This window comes from Pogoniulus pusillus, chromosome 25 (assembly GCF_015220805.1).
Source record: "Pogoniulus pusillus isolate bPogPus1 chromosome 25, bPogPus1.pri, whole genome shotgun sequence".
NCBI lineage: Eukaryota > Metazoa > Chordata > Aves > Piciformes > Lybiidae > Pogoniulus > Pogoniulus pusillus.
In genome coordinates, this window is record NC_087288.1 from 5203408 (window position 1) to 5222503 (window position 19096).

Genomic DNA, 19096 nt, shown 5'->3' on the forward strand with positions numbered 1-19096 from the left:
TCCATTAATAGTTCTAATTGTGCTGAATGCCACAGAACCAAGTATACCAGAAATATCTGAAATGCAAGATCAAAAATGTAAATAAGGGCTGATGCTTTATTTTAAAGGAGTAAATTACTCTGAAGAGTCCTTGAAGCACCATTTCCCAATATGGCATTCCCTGGCGCAGTGATCAGTTGTACAAAGAAATGTGTGGGTACAACTGTGAGTGCCTTCATGGGGTTGCACATTAAGCAGAGCAAAACCACTTCAAGGAGAGTATAATGGGAGCTGCTTCCGATTGCTCAAGAGCCAGAGCATTCCTATGGACAAAATGCTACAGCAAAAACCACGGCTGGAAAAGCACACAGAACCATCTCCCTAAACCCCTGTTTTCCCCTGTGTCCTCTGTGTTACCTCATTTATGTGGACAGCAGACCAAAAATTCTTACTAGAAGGATTTTGCATAATTTACAAGACTATGTCACTGGATAATGTTAGCCTGATGAGAACATAAAATATATTGAATTCAAAGTGGCTGCTGTGCCTTACAAAGCCTGGTGATTAGTAAATGTCAACCAATCTCAATGCTTAAAGGATATTTAAACTGAAATCATCTTAACAGAAGAAATCAAGGTTTAGATTTGCCATGGAATCAGAAGGTTCTTTATCAAACTCACTACAGAACAGAAGGTTGACTGCTGTTTCAGACAGCATGCTGTTAAGAAGATATGGAACTTATTAATATGGTATCATGTCAGTTAAATTATCTGCTGCTAAAGCACACATTCTAAGCAAGTGTATCATGATGATCATCAAAGGACATGAAAAGCCAGGTAAGAAACAACAGAAAAAAGAACTGTGCCACTTCTTCAGGTCTTAGCTACAGTCCGCTTAGGAGAGGACAGCACTTTGAAAAGAGCAGATGCTTTGCCTGAAGGGGCAAGAAATGCCGGCAGGTCAGCTGTGTGCACGTTAGTCAAGGTCTCTGACTGGAACAGCTGTAGGAATTTAGTTGGTAAGGTAATCACTGTGACCTTTTTTTTTAATAAATAAAAAAAGAAGGCTAGCAGTATTTCACCTTCAGAACATGATGCCACTTTACAGAATATACTGAGATACTGGGAAGGATTTAACAGCGCCTACAGGTCTGTAAACATGGTATCATGTACAAATTTCTCCCTAGCAGAAGAGTTCATCGTGAACTCTGAAGAATCAGTAACACTAGCTGGATCTCTTAAAGCTTCAGGGACAATCTAATGAATGACAACAGGCATTTCCTGACATGCTGAAAAAACCCCAGCACCTCAAAGGATCATTTTGTCGTAATTCAGTTTTCCCTCCTCCCAGTTAGAAAGGTGATGTTTATAATGAAGAAATGATGGCTAGGAAGTAGATCTGACTGGAGAACACATCTGTCACAGGCATTCTCCAGTGTCCAACAATGAAACAACTAAACATGGGCAAAGTAAGACCAATTATAATTGTACACATTGTGATGAAACTAAACCACAGACATTTAGAGCAGGAAAAGAGATGGAAAGAACTTTCTCTTTGTACAACCTAGAGATCATAAATTTCACGTGGTGGAGGAAAGTGCATTCATATATCCAGCAGAAGTTTCAAGGAAAAAAAAATCTAGGATCAGTGCAGCTGTAAAAAGGCTTTCAATCCAAAAGAGAAAAATAGAGACAAGCTACAATGAGTGGTGCACAAGCTACAGTAAGTGAGGATGGTGAGACACTGGAACAGCTAGCCCATGGAAGTTGTGGATGCTCCTTCCCTGGAAGCATTCAAGGCCAGGTTGGAAGAGGTCCTGAGCAACATGGGCTAGTGGCAAAGGGGTCTTGGGGGTCCCTTCCAAGCTAAACCATTCTATGTTATCAGTTACCAAGAAACTTAAATATTTCTAAGCAGGACTCTTAATTCCTGACACAATTGAGATTTGATTTTCTTTGCACCTTTACAGATGACCTTCACTATTTTGTTTGCCTGCTGTAGCTTCAGTCAAGGAGAAAGTAGGATTCCACATGCACATATGGACAGAGCTTCTTCCTCCTTTTCAGCACGGTACTAGGATTTATTTATCATAACCTACTTTTTAGTAAGCTATCGTGAAAATAGGCAGACACTTATAAACACAAACAAACAAAAACCACACCAAAACACCCCCTCTGCACTACTCACCTATATTCCATCGCCTGTGTTTTGCATCATCAAATTGCTGCCTCAAAACTAGGAAATCTATGACATCTGGCATGTCATGGTACCTAATTACAACAAAACATACAACTAGTAAGCAATAAAGCAGGAAAAGTATGAAGTGGTTGTATTACAAATTAACACTTTGGATTCAATACTTCAAAAGCAAAAACTCAAGACACAACATTAATGGTATCTTCCCTTTCAACCTCACTCCCCCATAAGAAAGCCCCCAGTGTGAATACAATGTTGCTTTCCTTACTTCATGGTGAATGATCCTCCAGTTAGTTTACCCGTATCAGGGTCAAGAAAAGCTAGTTTAAGACAGCAGAGAGTAGGCAATCCCACTTCATACTTAATCCCAACTATTTTCATCAGCTCTTGCTCCTGGAATAAACAAAATGCCATGTACCACCAGTGAGGTTAATTAAGATGACTACAAGTTTCTGCAACATGAAAATACTAATATACTACAAAAAGAGCAAGATTTCTGCCAGAACATGTTGAAATCAAGTCTCTGAAATCGAGCCTTTCAAAACAAGCTGTTATTTCACAATGTAACTTCTCTGAGAAATATTTTGCTATGAAGTGTAACGACCTCATCTGCTCAAGCAGATGTATGAACAAGTACAGCTGAAGGTCTGATTTCATGTGATTAAGTTCTCTTTTCGCCCCCCGTTAAAATATGAAGAGCACAATGTTAGAAACTTCTTTATCAAGAATCTTCTTTGACCTAACTTTTTAAAACATTAAGATACAAGCAAAAAAGAAATCCTACCCTTAATTCCATTTTATGCCATGGTTGTTTCTTGGGATTAATGCTGTATATCTTGTTCTTCTTAGCCATTACAACATAGGCTTCATGACCTTGTCGGAAGTAGTACACCTGAAAGCGAAAAGTGATGGTTATGTAACATAGGCTTTGAGGAGTTCAAACACTACCACATCACTGCTACTTTCTATTTCAACATTACCTTTTTTTCTACAAAAACATCCACAGGAAAAGCAGGAAGGATTTAAAACACTCTCCCTATAAGCAACATATCCTAGATTACACAGGTGAGACCAAAATGGAACTTTAATCATCTATTTATTGTCAGAATACAGAAAAATTCAATGACAGTAACATGAATCCCACTAATCTATCCAGTTATTATTAGGGATACCCTTAAGATGACAATTAAGAATCACTAAATTTCATGACAGTAGCATGAATTCCACTGATCTATCCAGCTATTATTAAGGACAACCCTAAGATGACAATCAAGAAACACTAAATTCACTATCTGGCAAATCCTAGTTTTTTTTCAATAAGAAATATAATCTAGAAGGAAAAAATAGTGGTTTCATGATTGTACTGATTTCACACCACCAAACGAGCAGCCTAGCATAGACATGAACAAGCTGCAAATGGACATTGTGAGTGCTTGTTAAAAAGTTTTCAAATCCTTCCCACTATAAATGTCCATAGTTCAGACTAGAGCCTGTTAATTTGACTTGGATTTTTTTGTGTACAATACTAAGTGGATGAATGATTTGTGTTAAGATCATTGTAATGAAGTAGTAAGCTGAAAACCTTAAATATATATTCCAGGAGTGCATCCAAAATGCAAAATAGAGGTTCCTCAGGCTAATTAGAACAAAGATCTGATAAACAGCTGCATTCCAAGTACAACACATGCCACATCTTAAAATTCTCTAAAAATACCCCATAACCATAACCATGGGATTTCCATCAAATAAGATGATGGAAAACCAGTTTAAATGCAAAGGTCTAGCACAAAAAAAAGCTAGAGAGAAAAGCCCTCAGTTTTAAAATACATTTATAAAAATCAACACACAAATGTTTGCATTTCCACCTGCTTTCCAAAACTATCTGCATCACAAACCATTTTCAATGCATCTGCCAAGTATCTACATTAAGAGTTACTCAACTTTCTTAATGTTTCTTAGAGTTACAAGGCAACTATTATTTATGGAAAAGGACTCAGCACCACAATTTTTTCACTTTTGTTTTTCAAAGTATTTGGCAAGCACAACAACCTTACAGAGTAAAAACGCACACTAGTTACAGCAGGCGTGAAAGCAGCAAGAGAGAATCTCCTGAGCACTGTCAGAATCTTGACTGCCAGGAAAAGGAACAGAGGCCACTGAGAGACAGATCTTAAAAAATGTGAAATTAAATTACATTTTCAATTGTGACAATTTTTTCCTACACCTTCTAGTGAATCAAACCAAGGAAATTCACTTAGTGACACAGGCTACACATAATTCCTCCTTTACTCCTGCTGAAGCTGTAGATAAATTCACCAACCACTGGCAGAAATGAAACACTTTTAGTTTGTACACAGTTCCAAACCTCTGCTCTTCTGTCAGGAGAACAAACTAAAAAGATATCTATGGAAAAAAAGATTTTCTATCTTTTCCCAGAAAAAAATTATTCTTAATCCTGACCAGTTTTGGCTTCTGCTTGTTTGTTGTAGCACCCAGATAAAATTGTTCTTTATTGTGCTAGTGGCAGAATACTCCAACAACTATGACATCAATAATCAGGCAGGGAAATTGCAGTCTTGTCTCTCAGGAGTGTTTCCACTGTTCCTCAAGCACATGACAGGAGTCTGTAAATGGCAGTATTCAGAACAGGAAAAGGGATGGTGTGTGCTATTCTCATGCACTGAGTATAACTAAATATAGTACTGCTTTCTTTCCTTGTTTGTACAGCTGTAAGCGAACAAATCTGAAATAACTCTCCTCTCAAATCTTAGAAAATGGATCAACTATTCACCAAAAAAGTTTGAGGGCCACAGAAGATCTCTTTGGATCAGATCTTCTAATGAAGCTGATCTGTGGATCTCTAAAGTAATTTTCTAGATGAATTGCTTCTTTTCACATCTTAAGCAAATCTGGGGAGGCACATGTATCAGAGATGGAATTTTAGACACAGCAACTTCATTACTCTCCATTGGTGCAACTATCCCTACCTTCTAGGCCAGGTCAGGAAATTTCCTGTTCACCAACATAAAGCCTTTTTTCAGACTACTTAGATACCACCAGTACTTCTCTGCACAAGCTATTCAGCAGGTGCCAAAACAAACACACTAGTCTATCTTCCTGAACTGACACCTTGAAGTCTCCTGTCTACTACGGTACAGATACACCCTTGGCTGCTTCACCGTATCCAGATGGTATCAAGCACCAAATACATTTACTTGGATTTGATCTTCTGAACAGCACAGTCCTCAAAACATGCTTGCTTGAGGGTATAAATACATAAGCATTTTCTCCACTTGCAACCCTCAACTTGAAGTTCTCCTTCCCTCCCTCACTAGCAATGCCAGTGTAACTCACTAGCAATGCCAGTGTAACTTTTGCATAGCTGAGCTGTGAACTGCACCGGTGAAGCAATCCAGTAAAAACAAAACTGCTTACATGTGCAACCTCTGCTTCTAATTCAGTTTCTAAGCTGGTTCTTACAAACAGCTCTAGCTCAGGATCAAAGTTAAATCAACCTTGTCACCAGTGTCAAGTGTTTCTCCAACCGCATTTTGAAGGTGTGAGCTACAACAGAACTCTGTTTAGTAGCTTAGAAACACACCACTCCCTGAAGAGCCATCAGACCACATTACAGCATAAGCCAGATATTTCCCCTTGTTTTAACCTGAGGAGATTTAGGAAACATGCATAGACTATGGTTTGCAAGATTTCCTTCTACCTGACACTACTTATTCATATATATTCCAAAGCAAAAACTGGTTGGTGTGGGCCGCTCAGAGAGGTGGTGGAGTCGCCATCCCTGGAGCTGTTCAAAAACAGCCTGGCTGAGGCACTTAGTGCCATAGCCTAGTTGATTGGACAGGGCTGGATGATAGGTTGGACTGGATCATCTTAGGGGTCTCTTCCAACATTTACGAAGTGCTACAGTTCATATAAAACACATATATACAAAACTACTCTAATGCTTTTTTTGTTGTTAGAGACCAGCAGATTTTTTTAGCTACCAGAAACACAAGTGAAAAGGACAATAGAGTTTTTTTTTTCAGAATGCTCACTCTAAAACAAAACAAAAAAACCCCAAACTTAAAAATATCCCAAACAAAGCAAAAACCCCAAAACACTCACAACAAAAACACCCCACGTCCTCCCCCTAGAAGTTTAATTCCTACTTCAAGTCTAGGGTTTTCCAAACAAATTTCTGTTTGATTTCTTATTGTTCTTCAGTATATAAGATGCTCTACAAGTAAGGAGGAGTTTTAAATACTTCACACCACTTCCACAGGTTGTAAGGAAATGAACACCAAACATAATACAAAAAGGAATGTTACTGTAACAGCGTGGAAGAATAATAATAGTTTTTTTAAAGTCAAACACTGCAAAGAATATTTTAAGTACTGCAAAGACTAGAGGAAGCAAAAGCAAATTTTATCTAGAACAAAGAGTGTTTTGTAGAAAACCCAAAATACTTTGATAGCAAACCTCTGGAAAAAGAACCCACACAGTTGAAAATAAGAAAGGCAAAAACAAGCTGGAAGAAGGCAGAGAGAAAAACTGCAATACCTCATCCCCCATCTGCGGCACAAATGGACACCGACGAGGAACAGTGTCCGTAATCCATGCTGAAGGCAGCCATTCTTCTGGTGTCAAACCATTTTCTGCCAGAACTCCCACAGCCAGCCTCTGAAAAAAATGTACATAGAAGATTAACAGGAATATATTAACATTTGGGGAAGGTTTGTATTTTGGGAAGTGTATTAAAATAAACTATCATTTCTTAAGTATATTTAATGTCAAAAGGAAATTGTCAGTGTGAAGACAAATTTCACTTCACTGCTTAGAGTTATATCAAGACTGAAACCATTAATTATCTGAAAAATTAAGTGAGGTTGATTTTTTTTTTGGATGTTTGAGGGTTTTGGGGTATTTTAATCTGTTTGTTTTTAGAGGTGATGGGGCTCTTTTAACAAGGACTGAATTTATTAACACTTTAGTAACTACATCTCCTATCCAAAAAGACAAAACTGAAATACGCTATTTTCTTTAACCAAGTTCCCACATCTGCCTTGGCTTGTAGGACTACAACTGTACAGCTGCCTCCTGGTAAGGAACTCCACAAAATTAGGGGGAAGAGGAAAAGGAACACACAGAGATAATGCATGTTTAGGTTGCCGACTGGACTGAATGATCTTAGGGGGTCTTTTCCAAGCAAAACAATTCTAAGATTCAGTTCCATGTGGAAATATTCTGGATTGTACATCCATGATGGTACTGGTGTCTATGCTATAATGTGCTGTGGAACTGTGTTTTCAGTCCACACTGTGAAAGGAAGGAAGCTCGCTGCAGTAGCCGGTCCTAGGAGCATGCTGTCTCTATCTACCAGGCCATTTAAGGGTAAGTGTTTGCACAATCACTCAAGCAATTCTGCATTGAAATTAACAGAATCTTGTGCATGTACAGAAAGCAGCCTTGGACGGTTGTACAAACATGCACTGCATGTAGCTACTAACGTAAGACTCAGCAATCTCAGACTGTAGATGAGATACTCCCAAGTGCAACTCCATTGCACAAGGTGAGATGTGGTTTCACTAGGACGGGAACTGCTTTTAGTGCTGGTGGGTAGCCACAAGAAAAAAGCATACATGCAGTTACAAACGAGTGAAAACTCAAGAGAACCTTTCCACTGTAATGAATCACTGACACAGAAGCAGCTTGTGGATTCTGAGGTTAAAGCAGGTCTGTCTTGTGAGAAACTGATGCACTGCACGAGAGTAAAGTCTGCCTAGCTAACTAGTGAATTGTGGGAAGGTAATTAGAAATAGCCTTTAAATAGAAAATCTTCCCTTGTTGTAACTTCACAGATTAATCATCAGTTTAAGACCCTCTGAAAGCCAAACCCAAACTCAGTTAATCATCCGGAAGGGACTAGTCACAGTGACTATCCAATCATTTCTGAAATTCTACTAAATCCTTTAGTAATTAGTTCTGCAACCTGATTGAATGCACAGGCAGTTTGGGGTTGGTTTGCTTACAAAGAGTGGGGTGTGGAATGAGGAAAGAGCTCTGTTTTGTGCTTTACATCTGTGTCATTAGGTGTTACATCTCATTGTAATAAAACGAGTAAGTAAATCATTCTGCATTTATTAATTTTTAAACCATTCATAGTTTTATAACAGCTTTTTAATTATATCTCCTTCAAACTCTTTCCCTCCTAAGAATCATCCACTTCGTGTCTGCCCCAAAGAAAAAAAGTATTCTCCATCCTTTGATCTTCCTATCTTGCCTTTCCTCATTGCTCTATCATGTTTTAGATTGATTTTTGGTGGAAGGGGATTAGAAATATAAGCACCACTCAAGATCTTGACAGCCCATGCATTAAGAGAGAGGAATGACATTCTTTCTCTACTCCTTCTTTAATTCCTATGATTCTGTGCCTTCTTTCGTCAGCAGAAAGCCCTAATTTTGATTCGTGTTCAAGAATCAGAAAGAACTTTCTACCAGTAAGGACTGTGAGGTCTCTGCCCACTAAGGAGGCAGAATCTCCACAAGAAACTTCAAACATCTTTCAGGAATTTTAGGTATAATTAATCCTGCCTGGGGGCAGAGGGATAATTTTCTGAAATTCCTTCCAGCCTAATGTTTTCTCATGATTCAAGAAAGTAGCAGGTCATCTTTAAAAACCCAGTCAATGACCTCCTGCACCTCAATAACCAGGACGTAACTGTGATAAATGGATGCAAGGTTCCCAAAACACTCACAGCAGCTTTAATCTAATTGGAAATATTAGGCTGCCAGTCAGTCTTGTTTTTATAATAAAAAGCTCAACTGGAGGTTTCAGTAATGTCCCGGGCTGCATCAAGAGCAGCATGGCCAGCAGGGCAAGGGAGGAGATTCTTTCCCTTTAGTCTGCACTCATCAGATCCCACCTGGAGTACGGTGTGCAGCTCTTCAGCCCCCAACACAAGAAGGACGTCGAAGTGTTAGAGTGAGTCCAGAAGAGGCCACGAAGATCATCAGAGGGCTGAAGAAGCTCTGCTATGAGGATAGACTACAGGAGTTGGGGCTTTTCAGTCTGGAGAAGAGAAGGCTTCGTGGAGACCTTATAGTAGCCTTCCAGTATCTGAAGAGGGCCTACAGGAAGGCTGGGGAGGGACTATGTACAAGGTCTCGTAATGACAGGATGAGGAATAGTGGGTTTAAACTGGCAGAGGGGAGATTCAAACAAGATGTTAGGAAAGGATTCTTTTACAGTGAGGTTGGTGAGACACTGGAACAGGTTGCCCAGGATGTGCTCCCTCCCTGGAGGTGTTCAAAGCCAGGTTGAATGAGGCCTTGAGCGACCCGTTCTAGTGGGACGTGTCCCTGCTTATGGCAGGGGGTTGGAACTGGATGATGTTGGAGGCCTCTTCCAACCTAAACCATTCTGATTCTACGAATTAAAAACCCCACTATCTATTTTCTGATATTGTACCTTCTTCTGGTTTCAGAACATGTAAATATCATGATACTATTAGCATTAACACAACCACCAAAGACAACAACAAAAAAAGTAGACTAACCAAAGAGTAACAACCATCACCTAACATGCTGCATTTCATACCAAGCAGTATCAGCTTTGCTGAGAATCTGTCAGCCTGCATATTGCCCTTGACGGAAATACAGTGGCAATCATCATGCAAACATCATGGAAATAACAGAAAAAAAACATTTACATGATTGCACAGGCCTAACAGAAACTGCAGTTAAACAGGAAGGCTCTTTTCAGAGTAGGTGAAAAAATGCAGGCACATGCTAAACCAACAGTCAATAGAAAGAAAGCTTCTGGTCCGAGAAAAGATGGTTTGATGAATATTAGAGTGAAACTTACCATATTTAGAAATTTGACTTAGTAATTATCATTTAATATGAGTAAAACTCTTGACAGGTTTACAAATTAGACAGTATTAAGTTCACTCTAAGACAGCAAGACCAAAGAACATCTAACCTTTTGTTTTCTTTCTTTGGGTTTCCTCTTCTTTGGTGATGTTGACGGTCCATCTTTCTCCTCAATCCCTTTCTTCCTTTCCTTCTTAATTTGCTTCTTTTGTTTTTCATGTCCTTCCTCATCCTCTGAACTGCTTTCTGCTTTCTTTGTTTTAATTTTAGGAATTTTCTTTGGTGGTTGCAAGTTGATTCCAGCATCTGCTGTCCAGTCAGAATAATCACTGGAGTAGTCACTATGTATGAGGTACCAAAGGACAAGAGAAATTAAACCCCAGAAGTTAAAAAAGCAATTCAGGGTGTGTTGGATTGTATAACCCAAGAAAAGACTACAGCTAGCAGTCAAGACAACTTTCAGTAATTAAAATCAGTGCCTAAACCCCTATGTTCTAAGTGCAATTTAAATGGCAGCAAACCTAAAGTCTTGAACTAGTTCAGTCTTACAACAAGCTTAACTTCTAGCATGACATGAAGTAAACCCACTCTTAACATGGTCAGTTCAGGATGACTCATGCTAAAGTCTGGGTCCTCTTCACAGGACTTCTGAGTTTCTATAGCTTTAAATACAAATGCAAGGGAAAAAATCTACTAAAGAAACAAAGGATGGGTTGAAACTACCTCTATCTTTGCTCTCTAGTTTCAAACCAAGGGTTAGCAGAACCAGTTAGTGTCACTGTCATGAGAATCTACTGCCACGTGCCTGAAACGTGCATGTGCCTCCAAGCATTACCCTCCTGCAAAACCCATCAGAAATAATCCTGCTTCTGGCAAACAAGGATGAAACCTTCCCTAAACTTTAGTTAGCAATCTAACATTACCCTCCTGCAAAATCCATCAGAAATAATCCTGCTTCTGGCAAACAAGGATAAAACCTTCCCTAAACTTTAGTTAGCAATATAACTGGAAATCAAATCCTGAAGGTTTTAAAAGGTTTTTTTTAATCTTTTCTTCTGAACATGCTGAAGTTTTAGTTATTACTTTGTTTACAGAGAAGGTTATTTACAATTTATCAGGACTTTTCTGTGTAAATTGTACTGTCACTTACCTAGAACTGCCATCGCTATGCCATGCTCTTTCATCATCTTCTGATGTTCCACCACTGGCAACAACTACTTCCCCTTCCTAACAAAGGGGGAGCAGAGGGGAAGGCAAGAAAAAAAAAAGAATTTTTCATTGCAACTCAAAAAAGTTGTAATACCTGATAATATGACTAAGACTAGGCTTTATATGTGTTATAAATTCACAGTATTACAAAAGCTTTATGTTGTTAAAAAGGCATTTTAGTTTGCAGATAGTTATTTTAACGGACAGCTGCACAGGCATAGATATGAAGAGTACAGTAGGAATATAATAAGAGTATAATAATATCAGGAGATAATGATTTTGTTAGCATATAGCCAGTGGACTCATGAGTGCTTCTCAGTTTACATTTAAATAAGCTACCATACCTTGCTGAAAATTATTTCCAGTCCTTTGAACCTAACATTTCCACATCTTCCCAATTAGTATCAAATACCTACTACAAACTGCACATAATCTTATTACTCAATTCTCTACTGTAGCTATGGAAGCACAGAATAGCTGAGGCTGGGAGAGACCTCTGGAGACAGTATTATCCAACCTCCCTGTTCAGACAGAACCACCCAGAGCCAGTAACCACACTGCTGCCAGGCTACATGGACGATAGTGGTTAGGTTTACAATTACATTGCACACATATACTTAGCAATCTGCCTTTACAAATGAGCATTTCTCCCTTTTGTCACAGAATCACAGCATGTTAGAGGTTGGAAGTGACCTCGAGAGATCATCGAGTTCAGTGCCTCTGCCAGACTGGGATCACCTGGGGTAGGTCATATAGGAATGCATCCAGATGGGTTTTGAGTCTCCCAGAGAAGGAGATTCTACAACCTCTCTGGGCAGCCTGCTCCAATGCTTTGTTGTCACCTTCACTGTAAAGAGGTTTCTCCTATAAGTAAGTGTCAATTACTTGACAGCAAGAACTAAATACATACAACAGCATGTGAAAACATAGTTTTACATCATTGCTTAAAGGGGTGGAAGAAAACACAATGAAAAATGTCAGGCTTGATGGGGCTCTGAGCAGCCTGATCTATTGGGGATGTCCCTGCTTACTGCAGAGGGGTTGGACTTGATGACCTTTAAAGGTCCCTTCCAACCCAATGTATTCTATGAGTTTCCACTAGAAAGAAGCTTCAATTAGCTGAAGCAGGAGGCTAATGAGCAGAAATGGAATAGACAAGATTACTTCAGGAATAAGGATCTTACATCTGAGGAACTGTGTCCATTTTCTAACTCTTCAGCAGGCCTTGCAGTTTCTTCTACTGCGTATCTTGTACGGTAGTTGTGCTGATTAGCTTGCTGCTTTTTCGAGTCGTTGGTGTCTAGTAAATGATCATGGGAATGGTTCTGTGAAGACATTAAACACAAAATTCTTTTATTGAATAACAGCATTCCAGAAAGCAACTTTTACAGATGCAAGTTTAAACACTGTAAAATTCAAAACAGGCCACAAATCCCAAAGGAAAGAGCTGCTGAAGAATGTGCTCCACATGGATAGTTGAATATAAGCATCGAGCTGTTCAATATATTCCAGAAATAATAAAGAGTTCTTCCAAGATATAATAGAAAATATTTATCTTAATAATTGAAACTCAATTCTTTACAAGGCAAATATCAATTAACTAGCTGCTAACAACTTGTAATGGCTCAAAACGGCACTAAAAGTGGCCATCACAGGAAAGGAAGCTTTTATAGGCATCTCCAGGGTTCAGATCTGCTAGGAGAGAGGATTCAGATCTCTTAGGAGAGAGACTCATAGAGGAATACAACCCTTAGCACACAGAGATGGCTGCTAAAGAGTAAAGACCCTTAAATGGTACCATGATACACGTGAGAATTCAAATGAATGTGTTTGTTGGAAAGAACCCAGGTTTTTGTGAACCTTACAAGAATGAAATAAAGCTGTAATTAAGAAACATTTCATACTCCATTAGAAAGACATCTTGTTTTTCAAGTTGAATATACACAATGCAAACACTTGCTCTCAAAGCAAAGTGTCGTATCTTGCATTAGTCCTCAATGTCTGGCAAATAAAAAATATCAGGCTATGATCTTCATTTCACAGTTTCTGCTAACTGTTTTTGGCACCCATACATCCAACTTCAGCCCAGCTCAGATGGACACATACCTCGATGCCACAAAAGGAGGTATACTTTCCCAGTGCTCTTTCTTCCCTGAAGGAAATCTCAGTTACCTATGAGATGCTGATATGGTTGAATAGTGAAGAAGTACAACTGGGGCAAACCACAGGAAGTATTGAATACTGTCAGAGCCTTCTAATAGAACAAGCTGCTTGTATCAATTTGTCATGGATTTTTTTTCTTTTGTAGAAAAGAGAAGATCTTTCCTGACACATTTGATAATGTTTGTTGTTGAGGAAACAAATCAAGCAACTTTTTTGGTGAAAACTGTAATGAAACTTGGCTTAGCATCAGCAGCTAATATTTGGTTTTCCTCAGTGTGTTGGTTTGGGCTGGGATAGAGATAACTTCCTTCACAGTAGCTGGTATTGAGGCTGTGTTTCATGTCTGTGCTGCAATGTTGATAACACAGCAATGTTTTTGTTATTGCTGAGCAGTGCTGACACAGATTCAAGGCCTTTTCTGCTCCTCATGCCACCCGTGAGTAGGTTGGGGGTGCACAAGAAGCTAGGAGGGGACATAGCTGAGATAGCTGACCCCAAGTGACCAAAGATATATTCCATTCCATACTATATGACTTTATGCTCAGCATATAAAGCTGAAGGAAGAAAGAGAAGGGTGGAGACACTGCGAAGACAAAACACCATCACTCCCAAGTAACTGTTAAGTGTGCTGAAGTCCTGCTTGCCTCCAGATGGCTGAACACCTGCCTGCAGTGGGAAGGAGGGAATGAATAAACTGTTTTGCTCTACTTAGGTGTGTGTTTTTTGCTTTACCTGCTAAACTGCCTTTATTGCAATTCTTGAGCTTTCTCACATCTACCGTTGATTCTCTCCCCTATCCCACTGGAAGGGAGTAAGTGAGCAGCTGTATGGTGCTTAGTTGCCAGCTGGCATTAAACCATAACTCTAGGCCACATCAATTTTCCTTAAAACACAGAACTCTGGTAGCTAGTGCTTTTCTCCTGCCTTCCTTGTTAGAAGATACACACCTTTTACATATGTGACTGCAACAGCTCAGCAGGGTGGGCCAACACACTGCTCTGTAAAATTGTGTCTGTTTTCACCTGAGCACACAGAGCCAAACTGCTCTGTGCCTGTGAGTACCATGTTCCTTTTGTTCTGTCCTGTGAATTTAGGTTGGGGAAGGTATGACTGACAGCACATCTACCCAAGACACTTCCAATGGGACTGCTCTGTAATCAGCATTTTAACACTGACCAAGACTTCTGGGACCTGTACTACTACTACTTCTGAATTCCAACTGGCAGCATATACCAGACATCCTCAAGCTGCTCTGATCTGACTCAGAACAGCTTCAAGGTAGCCCTAAGATTTGTGGCTGAGCCTATCACAGAGCCTTCTGTCTCTCAGCCTTCCAGGGATGCTCACTTCTCATCAAGCTCTCAAGATTCATCGCTGAAGGAGAGGTCAGTGTTACAGCAACCTCTGTTACCAAACTGCAACTTTTCTGAAGTGCACCTGCCTCTTAGCATCATGAAGCATGATATGAGGAAGTACAGACAATAGAATGGAATCATGTAAGTCCAATGAAACAAATTAGTCAAGCATCCTTCACAATAGCAAGGACTTTGCAGAAGCTACATTATAAGCCAACTGTAATGCTCATGTGTCCTCTCTAGGAACTGAAGTCCTAACCTTTCACATTCCCATTTCTATTCAGAGGTGTTATTATAAACACAGCTTTACCCTGCTTATACTAGAACTACATGCCTGTGGAAAACTGAAACACTTTGCATTACTTTTTGGTTTTGGGAAGAATTTTTGTCTTTTGAACTGCTGAAGGCTGAGGAAAAGAAAAATTCATTTTGACTGCTCACCAATCCCCAAAGAAAAACAAACTTGATCATGGAAGTGACGTGAAGGTAAAAGTATCAGGCCATAGTGATGCTAAAGGGTAAGAAATTCTTTGGTAAAAATGAAATGCTAAAACAGGAATGAAGACAAAAAAACCCAAAAGAAGTAGTTATCTTGTACATAACAAATTGACAGAAGTTGGTAGGGACTTCTTAGCTGTGAAGCAGAGACCAGAAAAGCACCTCTAGGTATTTATCTTCCACATCTTGTGAAAAACCATATTTGACTGCATTTCTGTTTAACACAGATTTGCCAAAATCTGCTAACAAGTAGCTATAGGTCAGGCAGATCTTTATGTACTTGAGGAAAGGGCAGGGACAGTTGGATGTGAAGGTTTGACTAAAAAGATAATAGTATTACAGGCTTTTTCTTACTGCACAGCATGTACCACCAACGTGTTCAACTATGACTGAGGGAAGAGCTGATGGTCTTTTTCTTTCAGTTTTGGGCCCCTCACTACAAATAGGAGTGGCTGAAGGAACTGGGGTTGTTTAGTCTGGAGGAGGCTGAGGGGAGACATCATTGCTCTCTACAACCATCTGAAATGAGACTGAAGTGGGGGTTGGCCTCTTCTCCTCAGTACCAGGTGGTAGAACAAGAGCAAATGGCCTGAACTTGTGCCACCTTGGGGGTTAGGTTAGATATTAGGAAAATTTTCTTTCCTGCAGGAGTGGTCAGGTATTGGAATATGCTGCCCAGGTGGTGGAGCCAGAATCCCTGAAGAACACAGGGATCTGTGAAGACCACATCACATAAGAAACCCAACGTGGTGTTGGGTTTTTGGCTGGACTTAATTATCTTAGAGGTCTTCTCCAAGCAAAACAATACTATGATTCTTGCTTGTGTTGAGGATTCAAGAGCTGGACACTCTATTCCAGGTTAGCTCTCAGCAGAGCAGAGGCAGACTCACCTCTCTTGATCTGCTGGCCACACATCTTTTGATGCAGCCCAGAATGTAATTTGCCTTCTGAGCTGCAGGTGCACATTGCTGACTCATGTCAGCTCTTTGTCCTCCAGCATCCCCAAGTCCTTTACCAGAAGGCTGCTCTCTATTACATCCTCCTCTAGTCTGTGTTGGTAATGAGGACCGTTCTGAGTTAGGAACTAACACATTGAGTTAAATTTTATGCTTCCTACAGCAGCAAAACTTAAGTGACTGTTTACCTTGGAGAAAGCAGGTATCTTGTTTTCTTTTTGAATGTGACTTGTTATATGTTTCCTTTTCTCTTCTGATCGATACACCCTTACTTCTTCTTCTCCCTTTGCTGTTCTCCACTCTTCCTGCCTACTGTAAAAAGGAAAATTGAGATGTTAACTTTATATGGCAAAATATTAAAGCTGAGAGGATCTATTCCAACTTCAGGAATGAATTCTTAACCCTTGTAACATTTCCCTGAATAGTAGTCCTATTTCCAGTCAGATTATAGTTTCAAAATTACCTTTTGATCAAAGTAAGATTTTAGTCTCCTTAAAAGACTACTGTTTATTATGGCTAGTAGGTTTTTTGACTTACTGATACGAGTATTCAGCAGAGGAGTAAATTACTGAAATAAACTTTTGATTTGGAAATAAAAATTCACCTCAGGCATCGAATGGGCATCTAATTACAGTGTCTCAGCCTTAAATTATCATATAATGGCAGGACAAACAGGAGTTAAAACATACTGTAATCTTACGCTGCAAATCAGTGAACACTGAGGCAGGTAGTGCTTGTTGCATGAGCAAGTTAAATTATTATTTGTTAAGTGGTCAAATTTTAGTCACAATTCTTTTGTAATTACAAGATTCTTCAAGTTATGCCCAAGCAAAACTGACTTCCAACTAAAACTGATAATAGGAGACCACAAAATGAACAAACACCACACAAGTAGTTGTGAATTCCAGAACTGCTCAATTTAATTAAGCTCACCAAATTAAAACTGACAGCAAACTTGGACTATATTTACCTGGCCACACCAGAAGACAGTTCAGGAACTACAACCCTTCGACTCCAAGCCACAAGGTCCCGCTCAGTGGCAATTTCACTCCTTGGTGCGTTGCTATGCATTTGACGAACACCTTCAATTTGTCCACTACGCCTTAACCCTATATTTGGTGGTGAATGTACTTCTGAGGTAGAACTTACAGACCCTAAAAAAGTCAAGAATTCATAGCTTTACTTGATCTAAAATTCTGAAAAGGAAACATTACACTTAGAGTTAAAGGAAAAAAAAAGATAACTTTACTTCATCTATTACTTCAGAAGAAATCAAGTACTACCTAAATACAACTATTCCAGTAGTTTCTGCAGTCAGCACAACACACAGTTATTGGGATGCAGTACTCATTATAAAGAAGCAGTTATATCAACAATCTAAAGTGAAACAAATGATTCAGTGGGTTTGCTTCTCTTTAAAAATGCTTTTAAAAACTCTTCTGTGAAGCTGTCTGTTGCTACCCCACTCTAGATGGATATCATGAAACAATGAGCCCAAGTGTAACAGTGCTTTAACATTCCTCTACCTTCAAATAAAAAGCCTCATTACTTAACATTAATAATCCAAGCTGTAAAATTTCTGAAATGTTCAAAAGATTGAAAACCCTCAAACAAAAAACCTCCACCCTACAACAGCAAAGAAAAACAACCAACCAAAAAACCTCCAACAACAAAAACAAGAAACACACACACACACAAGAAAGAAAAACAGAAACCCACACAAGCAACATCCTTCAAATACCTACATTGTACATTTCAACCTTTCCCCACAAATTTCCACACACAAACTGTTCTGGCTTAGCTGGCTGGATTGCCAACCAGTATTTTTAGAGTACTGTGAATCTAGTGCAAGAATGAGCGAAGGAACAGCTGTACTGAAAAATAAGCAGCTCCTTCCTCTTTTCTCCCTCCTATTTTATTTGACACAACTCAGATTTCTATCAGGTTGATAGCCAGTACCAGACTGCCACTCAGTAAGGCAGTTCTAAAGGAAAGCAGCTGCAAGCAACAACAAAGCTAAACTTGTAATGTTAAGACTCCCGAGATTCTGCAGAAAGATAAAAAGATGGCAATGCTGTATTATCTTCTGTTGATCCATACCTCCTTCCTTTCTGGTAGTTCAACAAAATGCACAAATCACACACAGCAGTGTGATTGAGGTTTTCCAGCTCTCATCTGTTCCAACAGAAAAGCCACACCACCTATTCCTCCGTAACCTACCTCTGTTTATCCGGTTGGTACTACTGGTTCCTGCCTCCCCCAAACGTCTCTGGTCCTGCTCCTGCTGAAGTCTTTGAATCATGCTATCCAATGGACTTACTTCTTGATTTGCTTGTTGACTAAGAACCTGGTTCAACCCTGTGAAGTAGAATATACAAGAGAACAGCACACAAATGTTGAAGATTCAAATATTACAAACAGTTCATCTAAGTTTTAACTTCAACTGGATCCAGGGGAGGGCCATGAAGATGACCTGAGGGCTGGAGCACCTCACCTATGGGGACAGGCTATGAGAGTTATGGCTGTTCAGCCTGGAGAAAAGGCTCCAGGGAGACCTTATTAGTGGTCTTCCAGTACCTGAAGGGGGCTACAAGAAAGCTGTGAAGGGACTTGTTACAAGATCTTGTACTGACAGGAGAAGAGGGAATGGACTAAATCTTGAGGAGTCGGATTTAAACCAGGAATTAGGAAGAAAGTCTTTACAGTGAGGGTGGTGAGATAGCGGCACAAATTGCCCAGGGAGGTTGTCGATGCCCCCTCCCTGGAGGTGTTCAAGGCCAGGCTGGATGAGGCTTTGAGCAACCTGGTCTAGCAGAAGGTGTCCCTGCCCATGGCAGGGCGGTTTGAAAGAGATGATTTCCAACCCAC

At 39.7% G+C, this 19096-nt stretch overlaps 1 protein-coding gene across 4 annotated transcripts in view; it reads right to left on the reverse strand.

Moving 5' to 3' along the window:
* PHIP (pleckstrin homology domain interacting protein) overlaps nt 1–19096 on the reverse strand; it is a 105100-nt gene that overhangs the window by 24493 nt on the left and 61511 nt on the right. For all 4 annotated transcript variants that reach the window (XR_010306997.1, XM_064164246.1, XM_064164245.1 and 1 more), the window contains 10 exons: nt 18449–18586; nt 17199–17382; nt 16417–16540; nt 12441–12581; nt 11198–11274; nt 10157–10388; nt 6736–6855; nt 2960–3067; nt 2444–2568; nt 2167–2249 (listed from right to left, as the gene is read on the reverse strand). Coding sequence is in view for 3 of the 4 variants with exons in the window: in XM_064164246.1 (XP_064020316.1) it covers nt 2167–2249; nt 2444–2568; nt 2960–3067; nt 6736–6855; nt 10157–10388; nt 11198–11274; nt 12441–12581; nt 16417–16540; nt 17199–17382; nt 18449–18586 (1332 nt within the window). In the remaining variant the exon portion in view is untranslated. The remainder of the gene's footprint in view (nt 1–2166; nt 2250–2443; nt 2569–2959; nt 3068–6735; nt 6856–10156; nt 10389–11197; nt 11275–12440; nt 12582–16416; nt 16541–17198; nt 17383–18448; nt 18587–19096) is intronic.